Source organism: Olea europaea, chromosome 15, assembly GCF_002742605.1.
Source record: "Olea europaea var. sylvestris chromosome 15, O_europaea_v1, whole genome shotgun sequence".
NCBI classification, from domain to species: domain Eukaryota; kingdom Viridiplantae; phylum Streptophyta; class Magnoliopsida; order Lamiales; family Oleaceae; genus Olea; species Olea europaea.
The window spans coordinates 13,973,078-13,991,880 of record NC_036251.1 but is presented as its reverse complement, the minus strand read 5'-3'; the positions used below and the strand labels follow the sequence as shown (position 1 = coordinate 13,991,880).

Genomic DNA, 18,803 nt, shown 5'->3' with positions numbered 1-18,803 from the left:
ATTTAGAAATTATCTTGCTATTTTGTATTTTATGACAAGTAATAAAAGAAAAGTTTTTAGAAAAACTACCAATTTAAACACGTTTTGAAAGTTTTTATAATGAATTCTTTGCAAGAAAAAGTCTTGTAGTTTTTTAAAAAAATCTTGTAGCAAAAGGTTTTCGTCAAAGAAAGAAAAAATCTTTCAAAAATTTTAATACGTTTGTAAAGTTTAAAAATTGTAAGTAAAAGACTTGTAGCAAAAAGTCTTTCAAAAATTTACACACGTTTTGAAAACCGATTTTTCCTAACAGCAATAGAAAGTCTACTAGCAATTAATTTTTGAAGACAAAAAACTTGAAAAAATTCTACACCAATTTATTTTATTTGTGAACCTACAATGATATAAATATACTAATACTTTAGCTCCTAAATTTTCTCTATGAAACCCTTTTACTTCTATTATTATTAATCCTAAATGAGTCTAATGAAGAATTTTATTAACGATTTCTTTTTAAGATTTTTTTCTATTAAATCTATAGATATAAATTGATAATCATATGTACATGAAATATATCTTTCTCCATAATGCTAATATATTAAAGATTTGCTAAATAAATTTCCTTTTTTATATATATCTAAAGCTTTTACTAATTTCAGTTTATTCCGTCTAAACATTTATATTTGTTCTTCTATATTTATTAGAGATTCTAATCATGTTTCAGATTCTATTTCTCTACTTAATGCTCTTAATAAAGCATCTTGATAGCCTACACAACCGTGATCAAATTATTGATATATTAATGTTTTGTGTTCCGATCGTTGTAAAATTTGAACCACGTGTTTAGAACTCATTGTTCTTCAAACTCACCAATTATAATTAAAATCTAGCGGTCTATGAATCAAATGAATGTAGTGACATTGCTCTTGAAGAATCATGATTTTACACGAACTAATATTCTTGAAGTATTTCCGAAAAAATAAAAATTATAAAATCATTCAAATCAAATATTGTCACGAACTTTGAAATTTGTTGATTCAAAAAATTTGATGATTTAATGTAGTGTTTAGATCATGAAATGTGTGTAATGTACATGTAGTACGTAGAAGCATTGAATTGTGGTGATCACAAATTATTCCAAAAAAACAATGATTCATTTAGTCGAAGAAAAGTGTGGAGATTTGGTATATTACAATAAAGTAAATTTGGTGAGTCACGCCTTTCATTACTGTATGCTAAATCGTTACATTATCATTATTATACATTGAACAGTAATGTAATAGTATATTTTACATGATGGCAATTTAAAATTAATATAGATGTGATTTTCAAAATCAAATCTCTATTTCCAATGCATATCTATCTTATTTCTTCCAAATTTATCACCGGATTATATCATGTTTCTACTCAGGGATGGCAATAAAAACTCGTTCGACCCAATACCGTGGGCCTCGCCCCAAATGGGGCCAAAATTACCTGCCTAGTCTAATGAATGGGACGAGGACGGAGCCAAGGTCATTGCCTCGAAACGGGTACGTTAAATATAGTCTCTGCTTCGCTACCCGTCTCGTTTAAAGTTAATTTTAAATTTTAATTTTTTATCAAACAAAAATAAAATATTTATCAATATTTTTAAAGAGAATATGAGTTGCTATTAATAAATTGAAAAAAAAAATTAATAATATTTATTAACTAAAGACAAAAAAATCTAAAAACAAAAAATAAAATAAATAAATAACAAAAAATAAACGGGTGCGATAAATGGGTTAGGGACTTGCAACGCCCTACCCCGATCTCGTCCCAAACCGCTTTAATTGGTATGGGGATGGTGCTAGTTAACGAAAGATATCCAATGGGATGGGGCCAAGAATGGCCAACCTACCCCTGTACTCACTTCGTTGTCATCCCCATTTGTACTTTTTTTATTAAATACTATAATTTATGAATATAGCAATGTTATTAAAATTGACCCAGTCTAACCGGTTTAGTCGGTAGAATCGAGAATCGAATCCAAAATCAAGGCCAATCATGCCTGGTTAATCGACTTGCACAAAAGTCGCTCATAACCCATCGAGCCGATCAATTTAACCGTGAACTAGTGAATTGATGGCAGTCATACTAATTTTTAATTTACAAATTTTGAACATTTTTAACTAGCAATGTTATTAAATTTGGCCCAACTCAACCGATTCAGCTAGTAGAATCGGGAATCGAATCCAAAATAGGGCCAATCATGCTTGGTTAATCGACTAGCACAAAATCGCTCATAACCCACTGAGCCAATCAGTTTAACCGTGAACTGGTGAACAGATGGCAATTATACTAATTTTTAATTTAAAAATTTTGAATTTTTTTTTTATGGGCCTCATACACTATACGGAATGCTCATTTTATATATGTACTTCTCTCAAATGATTTCATAAACTTTTAATGTCGGATAATGGTATTATAGATGAATTCCTTTTAAGAGTTTTCATAGACTTTCAATGTGGAATAGCGGGATAGCCAAAAAAAAAAATAATAATAATAATAAATAAATAAATAAATAAAATGCCCATCAAAACCATTTTCCAAGCCAAATATGTGATTTTGAAAATCCTAGCTAACTAAACTTAATATCCACTTTTATGTTTTCGTTTTTTTAATTTTCAAATTTAACTTAAATTACACTTGATAATGAATTTCATTAACAAACATAGATTTACTCTGAATTATTAATATTAAAATTTTTAAAAAAAATTATTGATTTCATAGTATTTTATTATTTGTACGTATTTATTTATTTATTGCATTCAATTCGATCTTGATTTGACCTTGGTTGAACCTTTTGACCCTTTCACCCTTCACTTTTTCTTGGTCGATTCTCGAGTCTAGGAATTTAGTACTCATATCTGTTTATTACAAAATATTGTTGTTGTCGAATATTTTGACATTACAATTTCAATATTTTAGAAGAATATTAATATATTGTTTTTGAAGAATGAATAGTAAAATATAACTCGCTCTCAAAGTAGCACATGTTTCAAAAAATATTATGTTTATAGTTGAATAATCATAAATTTATACACTTCAATGTAAATATTGTATGGATACTAAAGAATTGCAATTTAAATTAAAGTTGTTTTAAGGAGGCTAAGGTTTATTTATATTAGTATTTCAGAAGAATATTATAAGTGTCAATATTGTGTGATGTGAAGGGACTAACTTACTAGTACTAATAGTTTATTCTCCACTAAATAAAAGAGAATCTACAATAATTTTCATTTATTAAGGGGAACAATCATTAATTTTCTTTGTTAGTGAATGACCGTTATATCATTGCAGTCCTAATTATTTCCTCTAAATACGAAGTTTTGATTCTCAATGAAGTACGTAAGTCTATCTGATCCGAACCTCGTAGCAACAATGACTACAAAACCCACAACTAAATTGATGCGGAACCCAAGAATACCAATTAATAACCCGATTTTGGATTTGAATCCAACAAAGTGAAACAAGAAACCCAAAGATAACAATGATGCAATGAACCCCTCGCTTACACAATTGAAAAACCCACAATCAGGAGTTGAACGCCACAAGAATTTCTCCTTGATAAGTTCGATTTATTGTCCAATTGGAAGAACAATGAAGAAAGCAATAATCTCTTAATTACCAAAATGTCAAAAGGTTTTTAATACAATGAAAGATGTAAAGTATTTATACTAGTCTCCTAAAGAAATAAACAAAAAACGAAATTAAAATCTCCTAGTAATGAAAATTTCTCGCAAAAAAGGAAAAAACGCGTCCTCGTTTTTAACTATGCGACCCATAGTGTTACTGAATGCAGTCGCATAGAACACTTGTGTTGTGACGTAAAATTCTCTGCCAGTATGCATGCGGTCGCATGCCTTGAGCAACTATGCAACCACATAGTTGTTATTTTGGCCTTTGTCTTTTGTTGCTTGTATTATGTTGATCCAATTCACTTTGACTCTTGACCCCAACATGAAAGTTGCTCCAATTTGCGTCCTGAACATGGTGTCATTAATAGTGACTTTGACAAGTATCCCCATCACCTCTTTAACTCGTTTCATGTCATCGGACCTTCTTCGATAGTCAACATTTCTCGGCTCGGAGTTGCCTTCTTGACTCCCCCATCTTGGATCATATCACTATCTCTATTTTCTCGTTATTTTATAACAACTAGTAAGATGCACGTGACATGATTTAGTTGAGTATGTAATATCGTATATACGGAGAGAAAACTATTTGTATTAGTATTGAAAATATTTGATAACTACGATAAAGTTTAAAATAATACTTTAATGTGTGAACAAAGGGTGATTTGTATATTTAAAAGTTGAATTTCATACACCATCATAGTTAAGTTACAAGCTACAAAGTATCATAAAGGGGGTCTATATTCCTGTTAACTTAGCCTGTATATTGATAAAGAATATAACATATGGTTAGCCCTTGAAAATTATAAATTTGCCAACCTAAAAGGAATCCAATGAAATGTGGAATATAAAAGAACCTGCCCAAGTATCCATCAAAAAACTGGTCAATAAGCACCTTGGGTGCCTCAAGAACCAGGCCATCAACTTGAGTGGGCTGCTTTTCGATTGAAACCCCACAAGCAATAAGGAGTGCGTTGTCATCATAGCAATAGTTCCTAATGGCCTGCAAAGTTTCAAGGTAAAAGAGAAACCGCAGTGATAAATAAAAAGAACAAAAGTAATTAGCTGAACCACATACATCAGTTATAACTTGAACTTTGTCCCAATGCTTCCGAATTGATTTTTCAATTAAAGATGCTTTCTGCATTAGTGATAATGCTTTTGTGTATCTTTGTAGGGGAACGAGAGAGATCAGTCGATAGAAGAAAGAAAGCAAGAAACTAAGGTAGTGGTTGATTTTCATTTTCATTTTCAAAACGATTTTTAGTTTTCCGCGAAAACGGCCCATTTTCCGCGTTTTGAGCGTTTTCGACATTTATAACTAAAAACGCTGAAAACGATAAAAAGTCGTTTTGCGTTTTCAGTTAAATTTTAACTCATTTTCGAAAATGCATTTTCAAAAATGACAGAACAAACGCGTTTTCGAAAATGGAAAACGGAAAATGGGCCGAAAACAACAAATCAACCACGGCCTAAATTTTTGAAAGAGGCTAAGGAGTTGTGAAAGAAAAATAGAGATATTTTAGATTTTAGGACATAACTACATAAAAAAATTCGCAACTCCATTGGCGTTCAAATAATGCAAGTGAGATTCTTGAAATTTGTGATCAAGGGATCAACATATTGTTGGCGATTGTATATGTTATTTAGTTTAATATTTTTGAATGAAATTTAAAACTTTGATTTACTGGCTTTCTTGAGTTCGATTCAATCTCTTATGAGTTTCGTAGCTATTATTGTTACATGGGTTCGCATCAAGATGAGTGAGTTTCCAGAAGGAGCAAGCTTGGGTTTTCTATGGTGGAGTTCGATGCAAAAAGGAAAAAAAGAAATGAGATTCAATTTGTGTGGCTCAGAATTCAAAGTGGAATGAAGACGAATACAGCTATGTAAAGAGAAATGGAAAGTGAGATAGTTGTGTGAGTGTGAAAGCAAATTACCCTGCAAGTTTTCAATGTTTGGAGAAAAAACAAGGAAAAAAAGGTTGGCACACAACTTTATGAACAGTGCCAAAACAAAATCTCTCTCTTTTATATGGGACTTGCTGGACGTTCAGGCGCCTATTAGGTGCCCCCTATTGGGGAGTCATCTGTCAGGGTCGTCTGACAGTTTTATCCCTTTTATATTACAGGGATAATTTTTTGAGACTTACTATGTGTACAGAAAATCCATACATACACTTTGATGGAATATTACATGGCATTTTGCCATTGGGTTTTGTCCCAAGGAAAAAAAAAAAAAAAAACAGTTTTTGCAGTGAATCACAGTCTGTCAACACTGTTCTGTCAACAAAATGGGCAACCAATTCTGTACAAGCAAATAATTCCGAAATTTTTATGAGATTTTACACTACTTTCCCCTCAGCCAGTCATCCCACGAGTGCCACTCATCTAGTGAAAATTTTCTTAATTCCAGCCGCCTATTGTTCCGAAAATTTGTACACACTCAGGCTGTCTCTCTCTGGACCATATGTGGTCCCAGCGGATTCACATTTCTACATCCTGCTAACAATCATACAGGTACAACAAAGAACAGAACTGATCTGTAAATATTCTTTTTGTATAATATAATTAGATATATTCTGTGTGTGTATGAGTGAGCAGAAGACCTTTAAAGCATAAATTCTTTGCTATGGCAGCAACAAGTTCTTCCGATTCTTCTCTTCCCAGTCGAAGGTAATGATCTAAAGAGATATCTATAACTTCATTTCTTTAGTACTTGAATAAGCGTGCATTTACATAAGCAGGCTGCTTTATTTTTATCTGGAGCGGTTTGATTTTAGTTCTATGTTTGTTCACCTCCATTTTTGTGTTGTTTTGGTTGCTGGTTTATTGGGGCCGGGGGTTGTATTTTAGCCTTAGAGATCGATACAGCTATTTATGTTGTTAAGATTTATGTGAAAAATTCATACTCTTGGCTTTAATTTATCAATAGGTTTTAATTGAAAAGCATTAGAGTTTTTGATAGGTTGAAATTAGTGAATCACTTAAGAAAATTTCATGGCCAATGCAATTGAATTCTGAGTTTGTCCGTAAGTGGTGTGATTGAGGAGATTGAGATGAGAATCACACAGTGTCAAATCTTTCAGCCGTGATTTTGGCTTGAATATCTTGAACAATTAGGGCAAAGGGTGTTTTGGGTGTGTAGGGGTAGGGTGTTGTACTCTTTAGGAAAATTAAACTTGCTTGAACTCTATTAAAATAATTATCTCGTCCTCCCAAATGTTTGCTGAAACTGTATTTTAATGCTCTCTACTATTGTGGAACCTATGATATATCTGGCAGCTATTGTACCGATTGGATCCGGTGAGATTTCAACTTCTGCTAATAATATAAAGCTTATGAATTACGAAGAGTTGATCTTACGGGTGAAGTTTCAATCTGTTTGAAAAGCTCCATTCATTCTTATAATTGGCAGTCTGAATAAGAACATCTCCAAAATTTTTGGTCAGTGGATTTAGGTTTCTCACCAAAGAGTATATGATTTCTGTCAAATAGCTAGGATAGACTCTGCTTATAACAGGACAGAACGTCAATTTTCAATTTGGATTCTTGCGTTCGTTCAAAATCATTAGATTTTTAATACAGTCAGAGTGGGGGATAATTACCCCCAGGATGACATCGGTCATCTGATATAACTTATGGATTTAACAGGGTATAATAGCTTATCTAGTGGAAAATGTGTAATTTTTTTTTCAAATCTTCACTGACTTGTTAGTTTGTGTCTCACTCAAGATTTTCTTTGCTGAACTTAGGCATATTGGAAAAGGTTCTGGGAAGAATGAAACATGGTTTATTTCTTATTGTTCACCAATATGGATTTGGTTTAACAAAGATTTAAAGAAAGGTTGTCATCCTTTTAGAAAAAGGTTTGGCCAACGATACTGCATGTTCAAACTGGAATGTGGTAGAAGGTTTTGGATATGAAATTACCATTACAGCATTTGATTCTTTAGCCCTTTTGCAGCAATAACTGGAGCTTATAATGAATTAGTTTCATTCTTCTTCTTCTTCTTCTTCTTCTCCTTTATTTATTTATTTATTATTATTATTTTTTTAAAAAATTTTTTTCCCTCAACGAAATATGGTTTAGCCATCCCACCTTCAAAATCGTGGATTATATTTTAATTATAGATGAAGTTTGTGCAAAATAAACTGAAGTTCCTTTTCCGAATCTCAGCTGTTACATGATTTTTGGATACCTGTGATCTTTTTAAAATACCCCATTTAGTCTGTTCTCCTCTAAGTGAATATTTTCACTTTCAAAGCATGGACGTGTTTATTGTTTATAGATTTTTCGGTCGGAATATGGGAAGCTGGGTTTATTGTTCTTTTCATCTGGCTATATTACATTTCTAACAGCAAAAAACTGAAAATACCCATTGGAATTCTTGTTCGCCTTCATAATTGAGAGTGAGTTAAGTTTTTACTGGGGTTTATTCTAATAGTTATCTTCTTTCAGAGGCTGATGAGTCCTAATTTCTATGACCTGGAATCACTGATTTCGCTTTATATGAACACATTTCTTATGAAACCATTTGGATGTTTGCTTTGTTCTGGTGGCTAACAATCTATGGAGATTCGTACCAAACTTGGAGAATTCCAATTACCCTAGGTTATAAAACAGTTAGACACTTTTTAAAAAATGATAAAAAATCAAAACCACTTGAGGGCTGCTTGTTTCATTAATAATGGAGATAACAACAGAAATTAACTTATGAGGGGGCTTGACCTAACCTCCAGCAAGTGAAAAGTAAAATGCTGCAAACAAACTATGAGACTTATCCCACCAATGTGGGAAGTACAAGAAAAAATAAAGAAGGCTTAAAACTAGTTCTAGTATGAGTACTTCCTTCTATGTGTCTTCTCATGTGTTATGGTATACATAAAACTGTAGGTCTCATCTTTCGAATCATATCCATAGGTTGTAGGTACACTATCGAACATGTCTAGAATATCTTCGTCGTCGAAGATTGGTTGTTCTCCATGAAAAATATTTATCTTATTGTTGACATATTTTATTGATCTGCATAACCAAAACTTATTCGATAACCTCTCAGATTTTTATATTATGAACTCATCTCCTTTGACCGTCGAGTTAAATACATGGAAATTTTCGCCGATATGCCTTTTCACAATTTTTTGAATTCTAAATCAATTCAATTTTATTTTGTGATTATATTCCCTTTTTCTGGGCGAGAATAGGTCAAGTAACTAGATATAAACTTGGGATCAATTGTTGTAAGCAGGTCTGGTTGCAAAATCAACGTCTCATCTCTACACTCCGAATGTTTATCGTTGAACCTGTATATATATCAAAGATGACCTTGGTTTTTCAGATTATTAGGAAAAGTTGCTTTGGTCACCGGAGGTGCTGCTGGTATTGGAGAGAGCATCGTACGGCTGTTCCACAGACATGGTGCAAAAGTTTGTGTAGCTGATATTCAAGACCACATTGGTCAGAATTTGTGCAAGACCTTAGGTGATGACACCTCTGTTTCCTTTTGCCATTGTGATGTGACACTCGAAGATGATATCAGTCGTGCAATTGATTTCGCAGTTGATAAGTTTGGTACCCTTGATATAATGGTTAACAATGCTGGGCTGTCAGGCCCGCCATGTCCAGATATTAGGAACTTCGATCTCTCTGTGTTTGAGAAGGTGTTTGATGTAAATGTAAAAGGGGTTTTCCTTGGAATGAAACACGCTGCAAGGATAATGATTCCAGCTAAGAGGGGGTCAATTATATCCATATGCAGTGTTACAAGTGTCATTGGTGGTCTGGGCCCACATGCGTACACAGGGTCAAAGCATGCTGTTTTAGGGCTCACCAAGAATGTTGCAGCAGAGCTAGGGAAACATGGTATCCGTGTGAACTGCATTTCACCTTATGCTGTTGCAACGAGTTTGGCTCTGGCTCACTTACCGGAGAACGAGAGGACCGAGGATTCAATGATTAGTTTCCGTGAGTTCGTGGGGAGGAATGCCAACTTGCAGGGTGTGGAATTGACAGTGGATGATGTGGCAAATGCTGTAGTCTTCTTGGCCAGTGATGAGGCAAGATATATAAGTGGGTCGAATCTCATGGTCGATGGTGGTTTCACATCTGCAAACCACTCTCTTCAGGTATTTAGGTGAAACTATGTAATATTTTTGAGCAAAATTGATTAGTGAAAACGGGACACTTACAGAATAGGTGTTTCACTGTTTATCTTGTTGCTATTACTTGGTAAATCTTACATATTTTTTTCAAGGGGCTAAAAATATTGAACATAATTATTCTTCTTCTTTAGCTGTGCTTCCTTCAAAGTTATTTATCATTTTTGCTATCCATATTGCCATGTTCCTGCAGTTTTATAAGCAGCAACTGTTGCAATCGATTCTATTTCATCATAAGCTTAAATTCTATTGTGATCTCCGTTTATACTTGAGGAAATGCTCTTTCAGTTGCCGTGGATGGCTTGAAGAACGTTCGAAGGTTAGAATCTTAGAAAAATTATCCTATATTTGTAATTTGTTCGAAATATTGTTAGGAATGTTTGTGAAAAGAATTAATCATCGAGTTAGGTCCTTTTAGGTCCTTCATTACTTCTAAAACCTGTCTGATTTTAAAAATGGAAATGGCAATGACTAGAGGTGGCAAGTTGCCCGACTGGTGTGGGCCTTAGATATTTTTGTCAGGGAAAATTACACAAGGTAAAGTATACTATTAAAAACTAAGGACGATAAGTTTTAATCTCACAAATCTGGTAACAATGAAGATATTAAATTTTTAATATACCAATTTATATATACCCTACTATAATATACCTACCCCACATCTCTCTCTATTGAGACAAGCGTGAATCATGATCCCCCGAAATTATTACAAAGATATTTATGACTCTCTTTACTGATACAAGCTTTCTCTCTACTTCATCCATCTACAAAACTTTTTATCTCTTTACTCACATACTCTCTTTATTGATGAATAGTGAATAGTAATTTTGAACTTTTCAGATAGTAATCCTGACTCAAAAATAGTAGCTTGAATAGTTACAATTTTTCTTAAAAAATATCTTAAAGAAAGATTATGAAAAATTTAAAGAACAGATGATACAATACAGAGATAATTCTTCTACATACAACCACATACGCACAAAAATAATACAACCATATGTATTGCGATGTGACTTTTCATCAGAGTCTACGAGGATGGATAATTGGATGAGGTAGAGTTGGGGATGAGGAGGTGGATTTGAGGTGGTGACCGACTTGGGTGGTATCACGGTGGTGAAGTTTTACACGTAATAGATGAGTTTGCTACTATGGAGGTGGAGGTTGATGTAGTGTATTTCATAAAATCTTAGCCTTTGTTTGAGACCCATTTTGGGTCAAAAATACATTTTGGAATAATGATTTTTTGGAGAATATGTGGTTAAAAAATAAGAAAAAGTTTTAATTTACATGTAATATTATTTTATCGAATATTTTGTAGTTGAAAAGAAGAGAAAGGAATATATTTTGACAAAAAATGGGGCTCAAATAAGGACTATATGACTGTCACCTATTGACTGTGTGTCGACATGTGTTTTGAGTCACAATTCAAAACTAATCTAGTCACAAACAATTATAATGAAGACAAACTTGCTCACAGTTGATCATAGATAATACAAGTCTTGTCACAATCAATAGCAGCATACACAGATAATCACAACAGAAAAATATTTGGTTACGATCGGTTACAAATAACACAGACGTAGGCGATAGTTCACTAGACAACTTTGCGGACATCAGACATCATGTCTTTATTATCCTTAAGGACTTCAACTAATTGCATTCCCAAAAGCTATCCCCCATAGTCCCCATGGAAACAATTTCAATATTGATAGCTTTAAACAGCTGCAATGAATTCATCTGAACCTCATCCACATATTGGCTATTTGAGGCTTCCGATTTGCTTTACGAGATGGACGGCAAAGGTCCCAGTTTAGGGCAGTTCCATATGAGATACGATCCTTCACACATGAAGCAACTGTGAGATATAAAATTATCACTCTTCTTATTATCATACTCCTTCCTCCAAGAAACTTGTTTGTTGCTGCCGAGTTCGTAGTCAACTTTAGGATTTTACGTCCAATCTGGTTTACTCCATTGCTTATCCAATGTACTTTCTTATATACTTTTTGACTCAAGGCTACAAGTTCTTTTATTTTTGTATCTTTCATTGCAGTCTAATATTGTATGTGTGAAAATGAATACTACATTAGAGGTTAGAATCCCTTCAGAAAAACTCTTTGAACAAATCAGATGATTGAGACGATAAAGTTAGAGATTGACGAAAAACTATTGCTAGTGGACTTATACTTTTTAGCGATGAAAGATTTCGATGTCATTTAGGCTTGGATTGGCTAGGATACAACCATGTGAGGGAGAATGCAAAATCAAAGAACATAAATAGGTACTCAAAAAAAGGTATTATTACACTAGGATCTTGCTCAACCTCATGCTAATTCAGGTCAAAACTCTGGTTTTCCCTTTCTTGTTCTTGTCCTAATCATTATCTTTCTTCTTTGGAGGCTCCATACAGTTGAGAGTAATATGCCTCGGCTTATCACACTGAAAGCACATGTTCTTCCCAAATAAGTATTCACCACTGTAGAGTTTATTACACTTAGGACAAGGTGTAATACTCCTACACGTCCCACTGATACGAACTCATGTGTTTAGTCTTTTATTCAGCTAGTTACATTTGTCCTTACTTCGATCATTCCACTTTCCTTTTTCCAATGCTCTTTGCTCTGTTGGGCATATTGCTCAAATGTAGTCATCTGGTATGAAATGGCACGCACCATTTCTAACATTTCACGATATGAAGTGAAACGATGAGACATAATGATCACGTCGATCTCCAAGCGTACTCTATTTGTCGAACCTCTTGATTTTCTAAACTTCTGTATCTATCAGTGTGGGGCATACCTTGAGAGGTGCTCAAACTATCTCTCGTTATCAGTAAGTGTCATGTCTTCTTGTTTGAGATGCAGAAACTCTGATTCCTTAAAATCTCTCAAAGCCCGTGGAAAATACTTTGACATCACTTCATCCTTAAATTGCTCTCAAGTCAGGTTATACTGCTTCTCTTAAGTTATCGTAGTGAGATAGATTCCCACCAATTATTGTCTACTCCAACAAAAATAAACTTTGTACATTATACCTTCTGTGCATGTGTACGAGCAATATGTCGAAAGATACATTCTAGACCTCTATTCCGTTCCTTGACAGCTAGTAGGTTCGAACCGCCGTCGAAAGTAAGAGGCTTGTACCTACGAAACAATTCAACCAATGAGATAGCTCTAGGGACAAAAAAGAGGTGCATTTGGTGGTGGAGATGCTTGATTCAATTTGCTCAGCTCTTGTACTGCTCACAATAAGTCGGGCATCATATTAGTGTGGGTAGGTGGTGCTATTGCCTAAAAATTTAATATTAAGTCACCCGTCACATACCAATACTAAGTCTAATATGTTATACTTATATTATCGTAATACATGTCATAAATTTTAGCGAGAAAACAAACATGCAGGTCTTAAAAAGTTTAAAAGTAGTAAATTAATAAGATTTTAGTTATACAAAAAGTTTGAATAAATTCATCTTTTTATTTCTTTACATACCTTAGAGTCATCAGATGATGGTCGATGGATGGTCATTGAGTACCAAAGATCTTTCACATTCTTACATATATAAGAACTTTAAATTTACATCATCATTCAATTCAAAACATTCATTTAAAATCCTTTTTTTTTCACCATTTAGATGAATGGAGTTCACTGTTCACAGTAAAATTATTATTATTTATGTAAGCTCTGTCACTAAACTGTAACAATCCAAATTTAATAATTTAAATCGTTATCAAATTTATTTATTTCAACAGCTTACGCACATCAAATCAACAAGTACAAATTAATTAATAGAAGGAACTCATAACAAAATAGAATTTATTCAAAATAAATGTTAAAAACCATGCATATCACATTTTTTAAACAAATAATAAAATATTAATTCCACTAATATAGCTTAACATCTATTGAAATTTATAACCAAATAAATCCTGTCTTAAATTGTGAAATAAAAATCCTTATGAAATAAACTAGAGATAATGAAGAAATAAAAAATGTTCTGTAACGTTACATTTGATTAAATTTATTAAGTCCAAATATTAATTCCACTAATATAGCTTAACATAGATTGAAATTTATAACAAAATAAATCATGTCTTAAATTATGAAATAAAAATCCTTATGAAATAAACTAGAGATAATTCTGAAATTAAAAATGTTCCGTCTCTGACTTATATTGACTTAAGAATGGAATTAAAGATATGATCGATGATCAAGATTGACACACTTTCATATCTTGTAAATGATCGAATTATATTAACAAAGATATTATAATTTTCACTGTAAATAAACAAAACTGGTTGTCATATCACATACCGAGATTGCTAGCAAGCAAGCTTTGGGAATGCATGAAAGCAAGGTGGTAGTTGAACCTAAAAAGGCTGGTTACACGTTCCACTATGTCGAGATGTGAGGTGCAGATGGTGATGATCACATTTTTCATTGCATGTACTATTCTATCATATAGCTAGATGTCAATTAGAGACGAATATAAAGCAATTAAAATGAGAATATAATTTATCGATTGTGATAAATTATAATAATTATTCACGTTATTGGTATCGTGATTGAGAACCTAATGGGCCATACTTAAAGGATATCTAGAAGAATAATGTCACTAATTAATTAATTAACAAATCTTAGATATTTGTATAATTAATTGAGTTGCTAGTTAATATACCCAAGTTTATTAATTGGATTAATTAATTTATGGACCAAATTTAATTAATTTAATTAATTAAATATTGGACCAGGTTAAGTTTAAGGGACAAACCAACCCCACTTAAACTTGTATTAATAAGATGTTAAGGTTAACAAAAGAAAAGAGAAATCTTAATTCTTTCATTCTTGTTTCCTACGTGGATTTCCATTGAAGTTTGGACAATTAAAAAATTGTGAATTGTAGATCTTGATTGTTTGTGTTCAAAATAAGCAATTGAGTTTGCATAATCCAACAAAAGTATAATTCCAATCATAGTTTCTATCTAAATATAAAGAAGATTTTTGGGAGGAATTGAAATACTATTTTAAAAAATTCTGCTGTGCATATAAATTTCCGACATTAGCAACATCAACATGTGTTTACATTTTGGACGAGTTGGACACAATAAAAAAGGGTAAAGCCACGCCAATTTACAATTGATAAAAAGGAGGAGGAAGAAAAGGAACAATAACATATCTCATATAGTACAGTCACATAAATTAACTGCTTCAACACAACAATAATTTTCCAACTTGAAACTTTAAGGTAGCTACTAATAATGTAAACAGAGGATAAATAAATCACTTATTACATTCACAAAGGCCATATTTTATTTAGACCGTACTTAATCAACCAAATAAAGAACATATAATAATTAATAATAATGAATTAACTAGAAAGAGTTATATTAATTAATGGCTGAACATATCGTCCTGATTTCACCTCTATTGCCTGTAGTCACTCCAATTTTTCCCATCTTCACCATCGAAGCAGCGAAATCCTTAAAGAAGTTTGATACACTTGAATTTGCCTGCCGTAGAACGTAATTTCGTGTTGCATTGTCATTCAGAAGTGCTGCATCGGCCTCAAATAATCCTCTTCTTGCCCTGACAAGAGTGTAGTAACTGGTGTCGAATGTTGTGGCACTTCCAGGATCCATTTCGATGTTGGAAGTCGTGTCTGTGGGGCTACACATCTGCCTCAACTGTACAATGTAGTTGGGATCCAATGAAGGGTCTGTGTCACCTTGACCCGTAAAATTGTACAGCCGGTTTGAGAAGCTAGAGCAGTGAGAAATACCGATGGTATGCCCTCCTGAAAGGAAATTGTATGTTTTAGTTTTTAAACTTAATTTGGTTCCTACAATACCATCTTCACTTTGAGAAGTCATTCTTAAATCGATCTACTAATTGAATTCATCGAGTCACTCCAAAGGATAAAAAAGCCAGTTAATGGGATTCCTTGTCTCTCCAAAATATTTTTTTGGCTCGTAGCTTCCGATATGTAGTATGCTAAACTAGTATTGAAGAATAAACCACCACAATGAATATGGCAACGAAGTAATAATGTTATGACTTACGAGTGATGAGTATCGAATACTCATAAAAATATAAGCGGAAGAACATTCTCTCCGCTTTTTATCCTGAACAGTTTTCCTAATTGTTTGAGATTATTTCTCATAATATTTTAACAGTACAAGTGGTAAGAGTTCTAACCCTATAAGTAGGATCATTCCCTTCATTTGTAATTCTTAGGCATAAAAGTTAGGTAAATTCTATTTAAGCAAGTTTGATTTTGTGACAAGAAACTAACATATTCCTCAATTATTAATAATAATAATATTATTATTATTATTCGAGTGAGTTCTTGGAATTGACCTGATAAGATTGCTAGCTCTTTATCACTTAAACCCTTTGAGCGGAATGATGCTTTGAGTTGAGTGATGTTGGCAAAAGGAGGGGGTAAATTGGCCAAGGCCTCTGATGATATAGACACTCTTCCGTCTCGTCGTCCTAATGGAACTTGCCAAGATGGTCCATTCAACTGCCAATTATTATGTAGTTATTAATCAGTAAACAGCACATATGTAGACAAGATATATATATATATATATATATATATATATTTTTTTTTTTTTTCCCCTATCAAAAGTCTAACGCGCATATATATGTGTGAGTGTGTATATATTTGTTACCAATGTTACTGCATCTCGGGCTACTAAAGCGAGGATATCAGCACACGAGACAATAGACGGGCATATATTCTCCACGGCAGACTTGACAGCATCAATAACCTCGAAACCTCTAAGGCTCTGGTTAGGGATTGCATCCTTCTCGGCCTGGTTTCCTGTTGTAGAGTTTATTAATACAGATCCATCACATCCCTGCCAATTCATTATAAAAAACATATTATATCAGACTTCATGATTTCTCCTACACAGACATGCACACAAAATTTTCACATTTACTAACTGATTTTAATCCCTACTAATTTGTTACGCGAAGATTTGCCAGGGAAAATGTACATTAAAAAGTGATCGTCCTACTATAGATGATGGTAAATTTTATGTTCTAACTAGAGTTTTTCAATTTAGTAATGCTTTTCAATCGAATATCCTTTTGGCACTTTGTTAGTTGTAACATTAAATTAGATAGGATTAGGCGACGTGATAGCAAGTCAATTCCTAGCTCTTAATGAATAGAATATGTTATTTAAGTCAAATGAAAATAGCTACATGAGACTAGGCAACATAATATGACTTTAGCATGTCAATTCCTAACTCTTAATAGAATATGTTGTTTAAGTTAAATAAAAATAGCTAGCATTTATGTTTATATTAAAAAATTCAAAAACTATAAAGTACATACATACCCTAACAAAACAATCATGAAAATGCATTCTCAACAATGCAGGAGCAAGTAATGGTGCTTGAGATATGAAGCTAGCGGTTGTGTTCTTCACAATCTCCTCGATAGAAGGACATGTACCATTGTAGAACCCTACTCTTAGGGATTGTGCATTAGTCCTGTCAAAAAGGAATACATGAACACAAAGAAGTTGAAGAAAGAAAACTGAAATTAGCTTCTGGATTGTCATAATTCAATCCCTTAACAATAGATTGATATATTTTGCTTCTATTCTTTCAAACAATTAGGGCCAACGGAAAGCCCTTTATATACTATAAGAGTTGAATTTTTCATGACAGAGCTGTGGTTGCAAAGTTCACTGGAGCAATAGTATATTATTTTAAAAATAACTAGCACGACAACAATGTTTAATTTATATATTCTGGTTTACTTTGAAACATAAGAGTTGACAATCAATTATTATTTGTTAAAAATGATGCACATGGTTTGATTCTTGGGTTTTAAACTCAAAAGATTCCTAAGACTGAATCCCCGCTAGCTAGGCATAACTTGTGTAAAGTCTAGGTGTTAGTTACTGTTTGATGAAAATGGGTCACCGAGGTGGGTTGCATTGACCCAAATTGAATGGAAATAGAATTTAGAGGGACGAATTGGAAATTGAATTTGAAATCTAATCTCCCAAACACATAACTTTCATAGGCCTCTCTCTAAAAGACAATGTGAGAAGCAAACAATCAAAGGCAAGTAATTCAACCTTGTTTTTGGGATTTCGAGTAAATCTACCATTCCAAACTCGGTTGGAAGCATGCTAGTATGATTTACAGTCACAAACATACAAAATAATTAAAGCTTTATGTATGTAAATTCTTTTGAATTTTTTTAAGTAAAATTCTTCAGCAAGGGTTAAAATCAAATTAAGACTTGTTCTAAGATAATTTTGAGTCAAGTAAGAGAATATTTTTGTCACTCCTTTGCGTTCATTACTAGATTGATTTATAAATAATAAAGTACTAGATTCTTAACAATTAACACAAACTATGTTAGTATATACATATCTGCTTTGTGACATGTACGTACTACTGAGAACACGTCACCTTTATGACGATTCTCTTTAAGTCATCGTACAAAATATGTCCCAGCTATCCAGTAATTTGTCATTAAATTAATATATCATAAATTAGCGTCATCTTCTTGACATATTGTTATCTTGTCGACATTAGTACGATCACATAACCAATCTAGCATCGTCATTTATACGTTTGTTTATTGACAATTTATTTGTTAATAGTCCTACACTCACTAACATAGTCATGAAGTATATCAGATCTATTCACCATTTTGTGCAACTGAATGCAATACAAAATGTTGAGATGATTGGAGAAAACAAATATGCTAAAGAATAAACACTTATTTTTTGAATCCATATTAAACAAATAAAAACAAACAAAACTTTTAAAGAAGTTACTATGCAAAAAGTCGGAGATTATTTGGAGAAACCACGCTGCGCAATTTACGCAAAAGAAATCTAAGATTATAAAGTACAAAATGTCAACTAATTTCAAAATTCGAGAAGTTGACTTCTCGAGATTATGGGTGAAACGTGAGGAATCTTACAGATATATAACAAAATTTAATCTTCATATGTCGAAGCCAACTTGCTTTT

At 32.9% G+C, this 18,803-nt stretch overlaps 2 protein-coding genes across 2 annotated transcripts; one reads left to right on the top strand and one right to left on the bottom strand.

Annotated features, from left to right (window-relative positions):
• Positions 1-6,004: 6,004 nt before the first annotated feature.
• Positions 6,005-9,922, top strand: LOC111410241 (xanthoxin dehydrogenase). The gene is made up of 3 exons (XM_023040503.1): positions 6,005-6,157; positions 6,242-6,313; positions 8,977-9,922. Exons 2-3 carry the CDS (start codon positions 6,270-6,272, stop codon positions 9,773-9,775), a joined length of 843 nt encoding a protein of 280 aa, XP_022896271.1. The 5' UTR covers positions 6,005-6,157; positions 6,242-6,269; the 3' UTR covers positions 9,776-9,922.
• A 5,027-nt stretch (positions 9,923-14,949) lies between these two features.
• On the bottom strand, positions 14,950-17,403 carry LOC111410239 (peroxidase 27-like). The gene is made up of 4 exons (XM_023040501.1): positions 17,145-17,403; positions 16,468-16,656; positions 16,151-16,316; positions 14,950-15,587 (listed from the first exon to the last, which is right to left on the bottom strand). Exons 1-4 carry the CDS (start codon positions 17,367-17,369, stop codon positions 15,181-15,183), a joined length of 987 nt encoding a protein of 328 aa, XP_022896269.1. The 5' UTR covers positions 17,370-17,403; the 3' UTR covers positions 14,950-15,180.
• Between the last annotated feature and the right edge of the window lie 1,400 nt (positions 17,404-18,803).

What these genes read in the sequence shown, in the direction of transcription:
- LOC111410239 (XM_023040501.1), bottom strand. Translation starts at nt 17,369, where the DNA reads ATGACAATCCAGAAGCTAATTTCAGTTTTCTTTCTTCAACTTCTTTGT. An exon ending in TTCATGATTGTTTTGTTAGG is followed by an intron (nt 16,657 to 17,144) that starts GTATGTATGTAC and finishes ATGAATTGGCAG; the next exon opens with GGATGTGATGGATCTGTATT. An exon ending in AGAGCTAGCAATCTTATCAG is followed by an intron (nt 15,588 to 16,150) that starts GTCAATTCCAAG and finishes ATTTCCTTTCAG; the next exon opens with GAGGGCATACCATCGGTATT.
- LOC111410241 (XM_023040503.1), top strand. Translation starts at nt 6,270, where the DNA reads ATGGCAGCAACAAGTTCTTCCGATTCTTCTCTTCCCAGTCGAAG. An exon ending in TCTTCTCTTCCCAGTCGAAG is followed by an intron (nt 6,314 to 8,976) that starts GTAATGATCTAA and finishes TTGGTTTTTCAG; the next exon opens with ATTATTAGGAAAAGTTGCTT.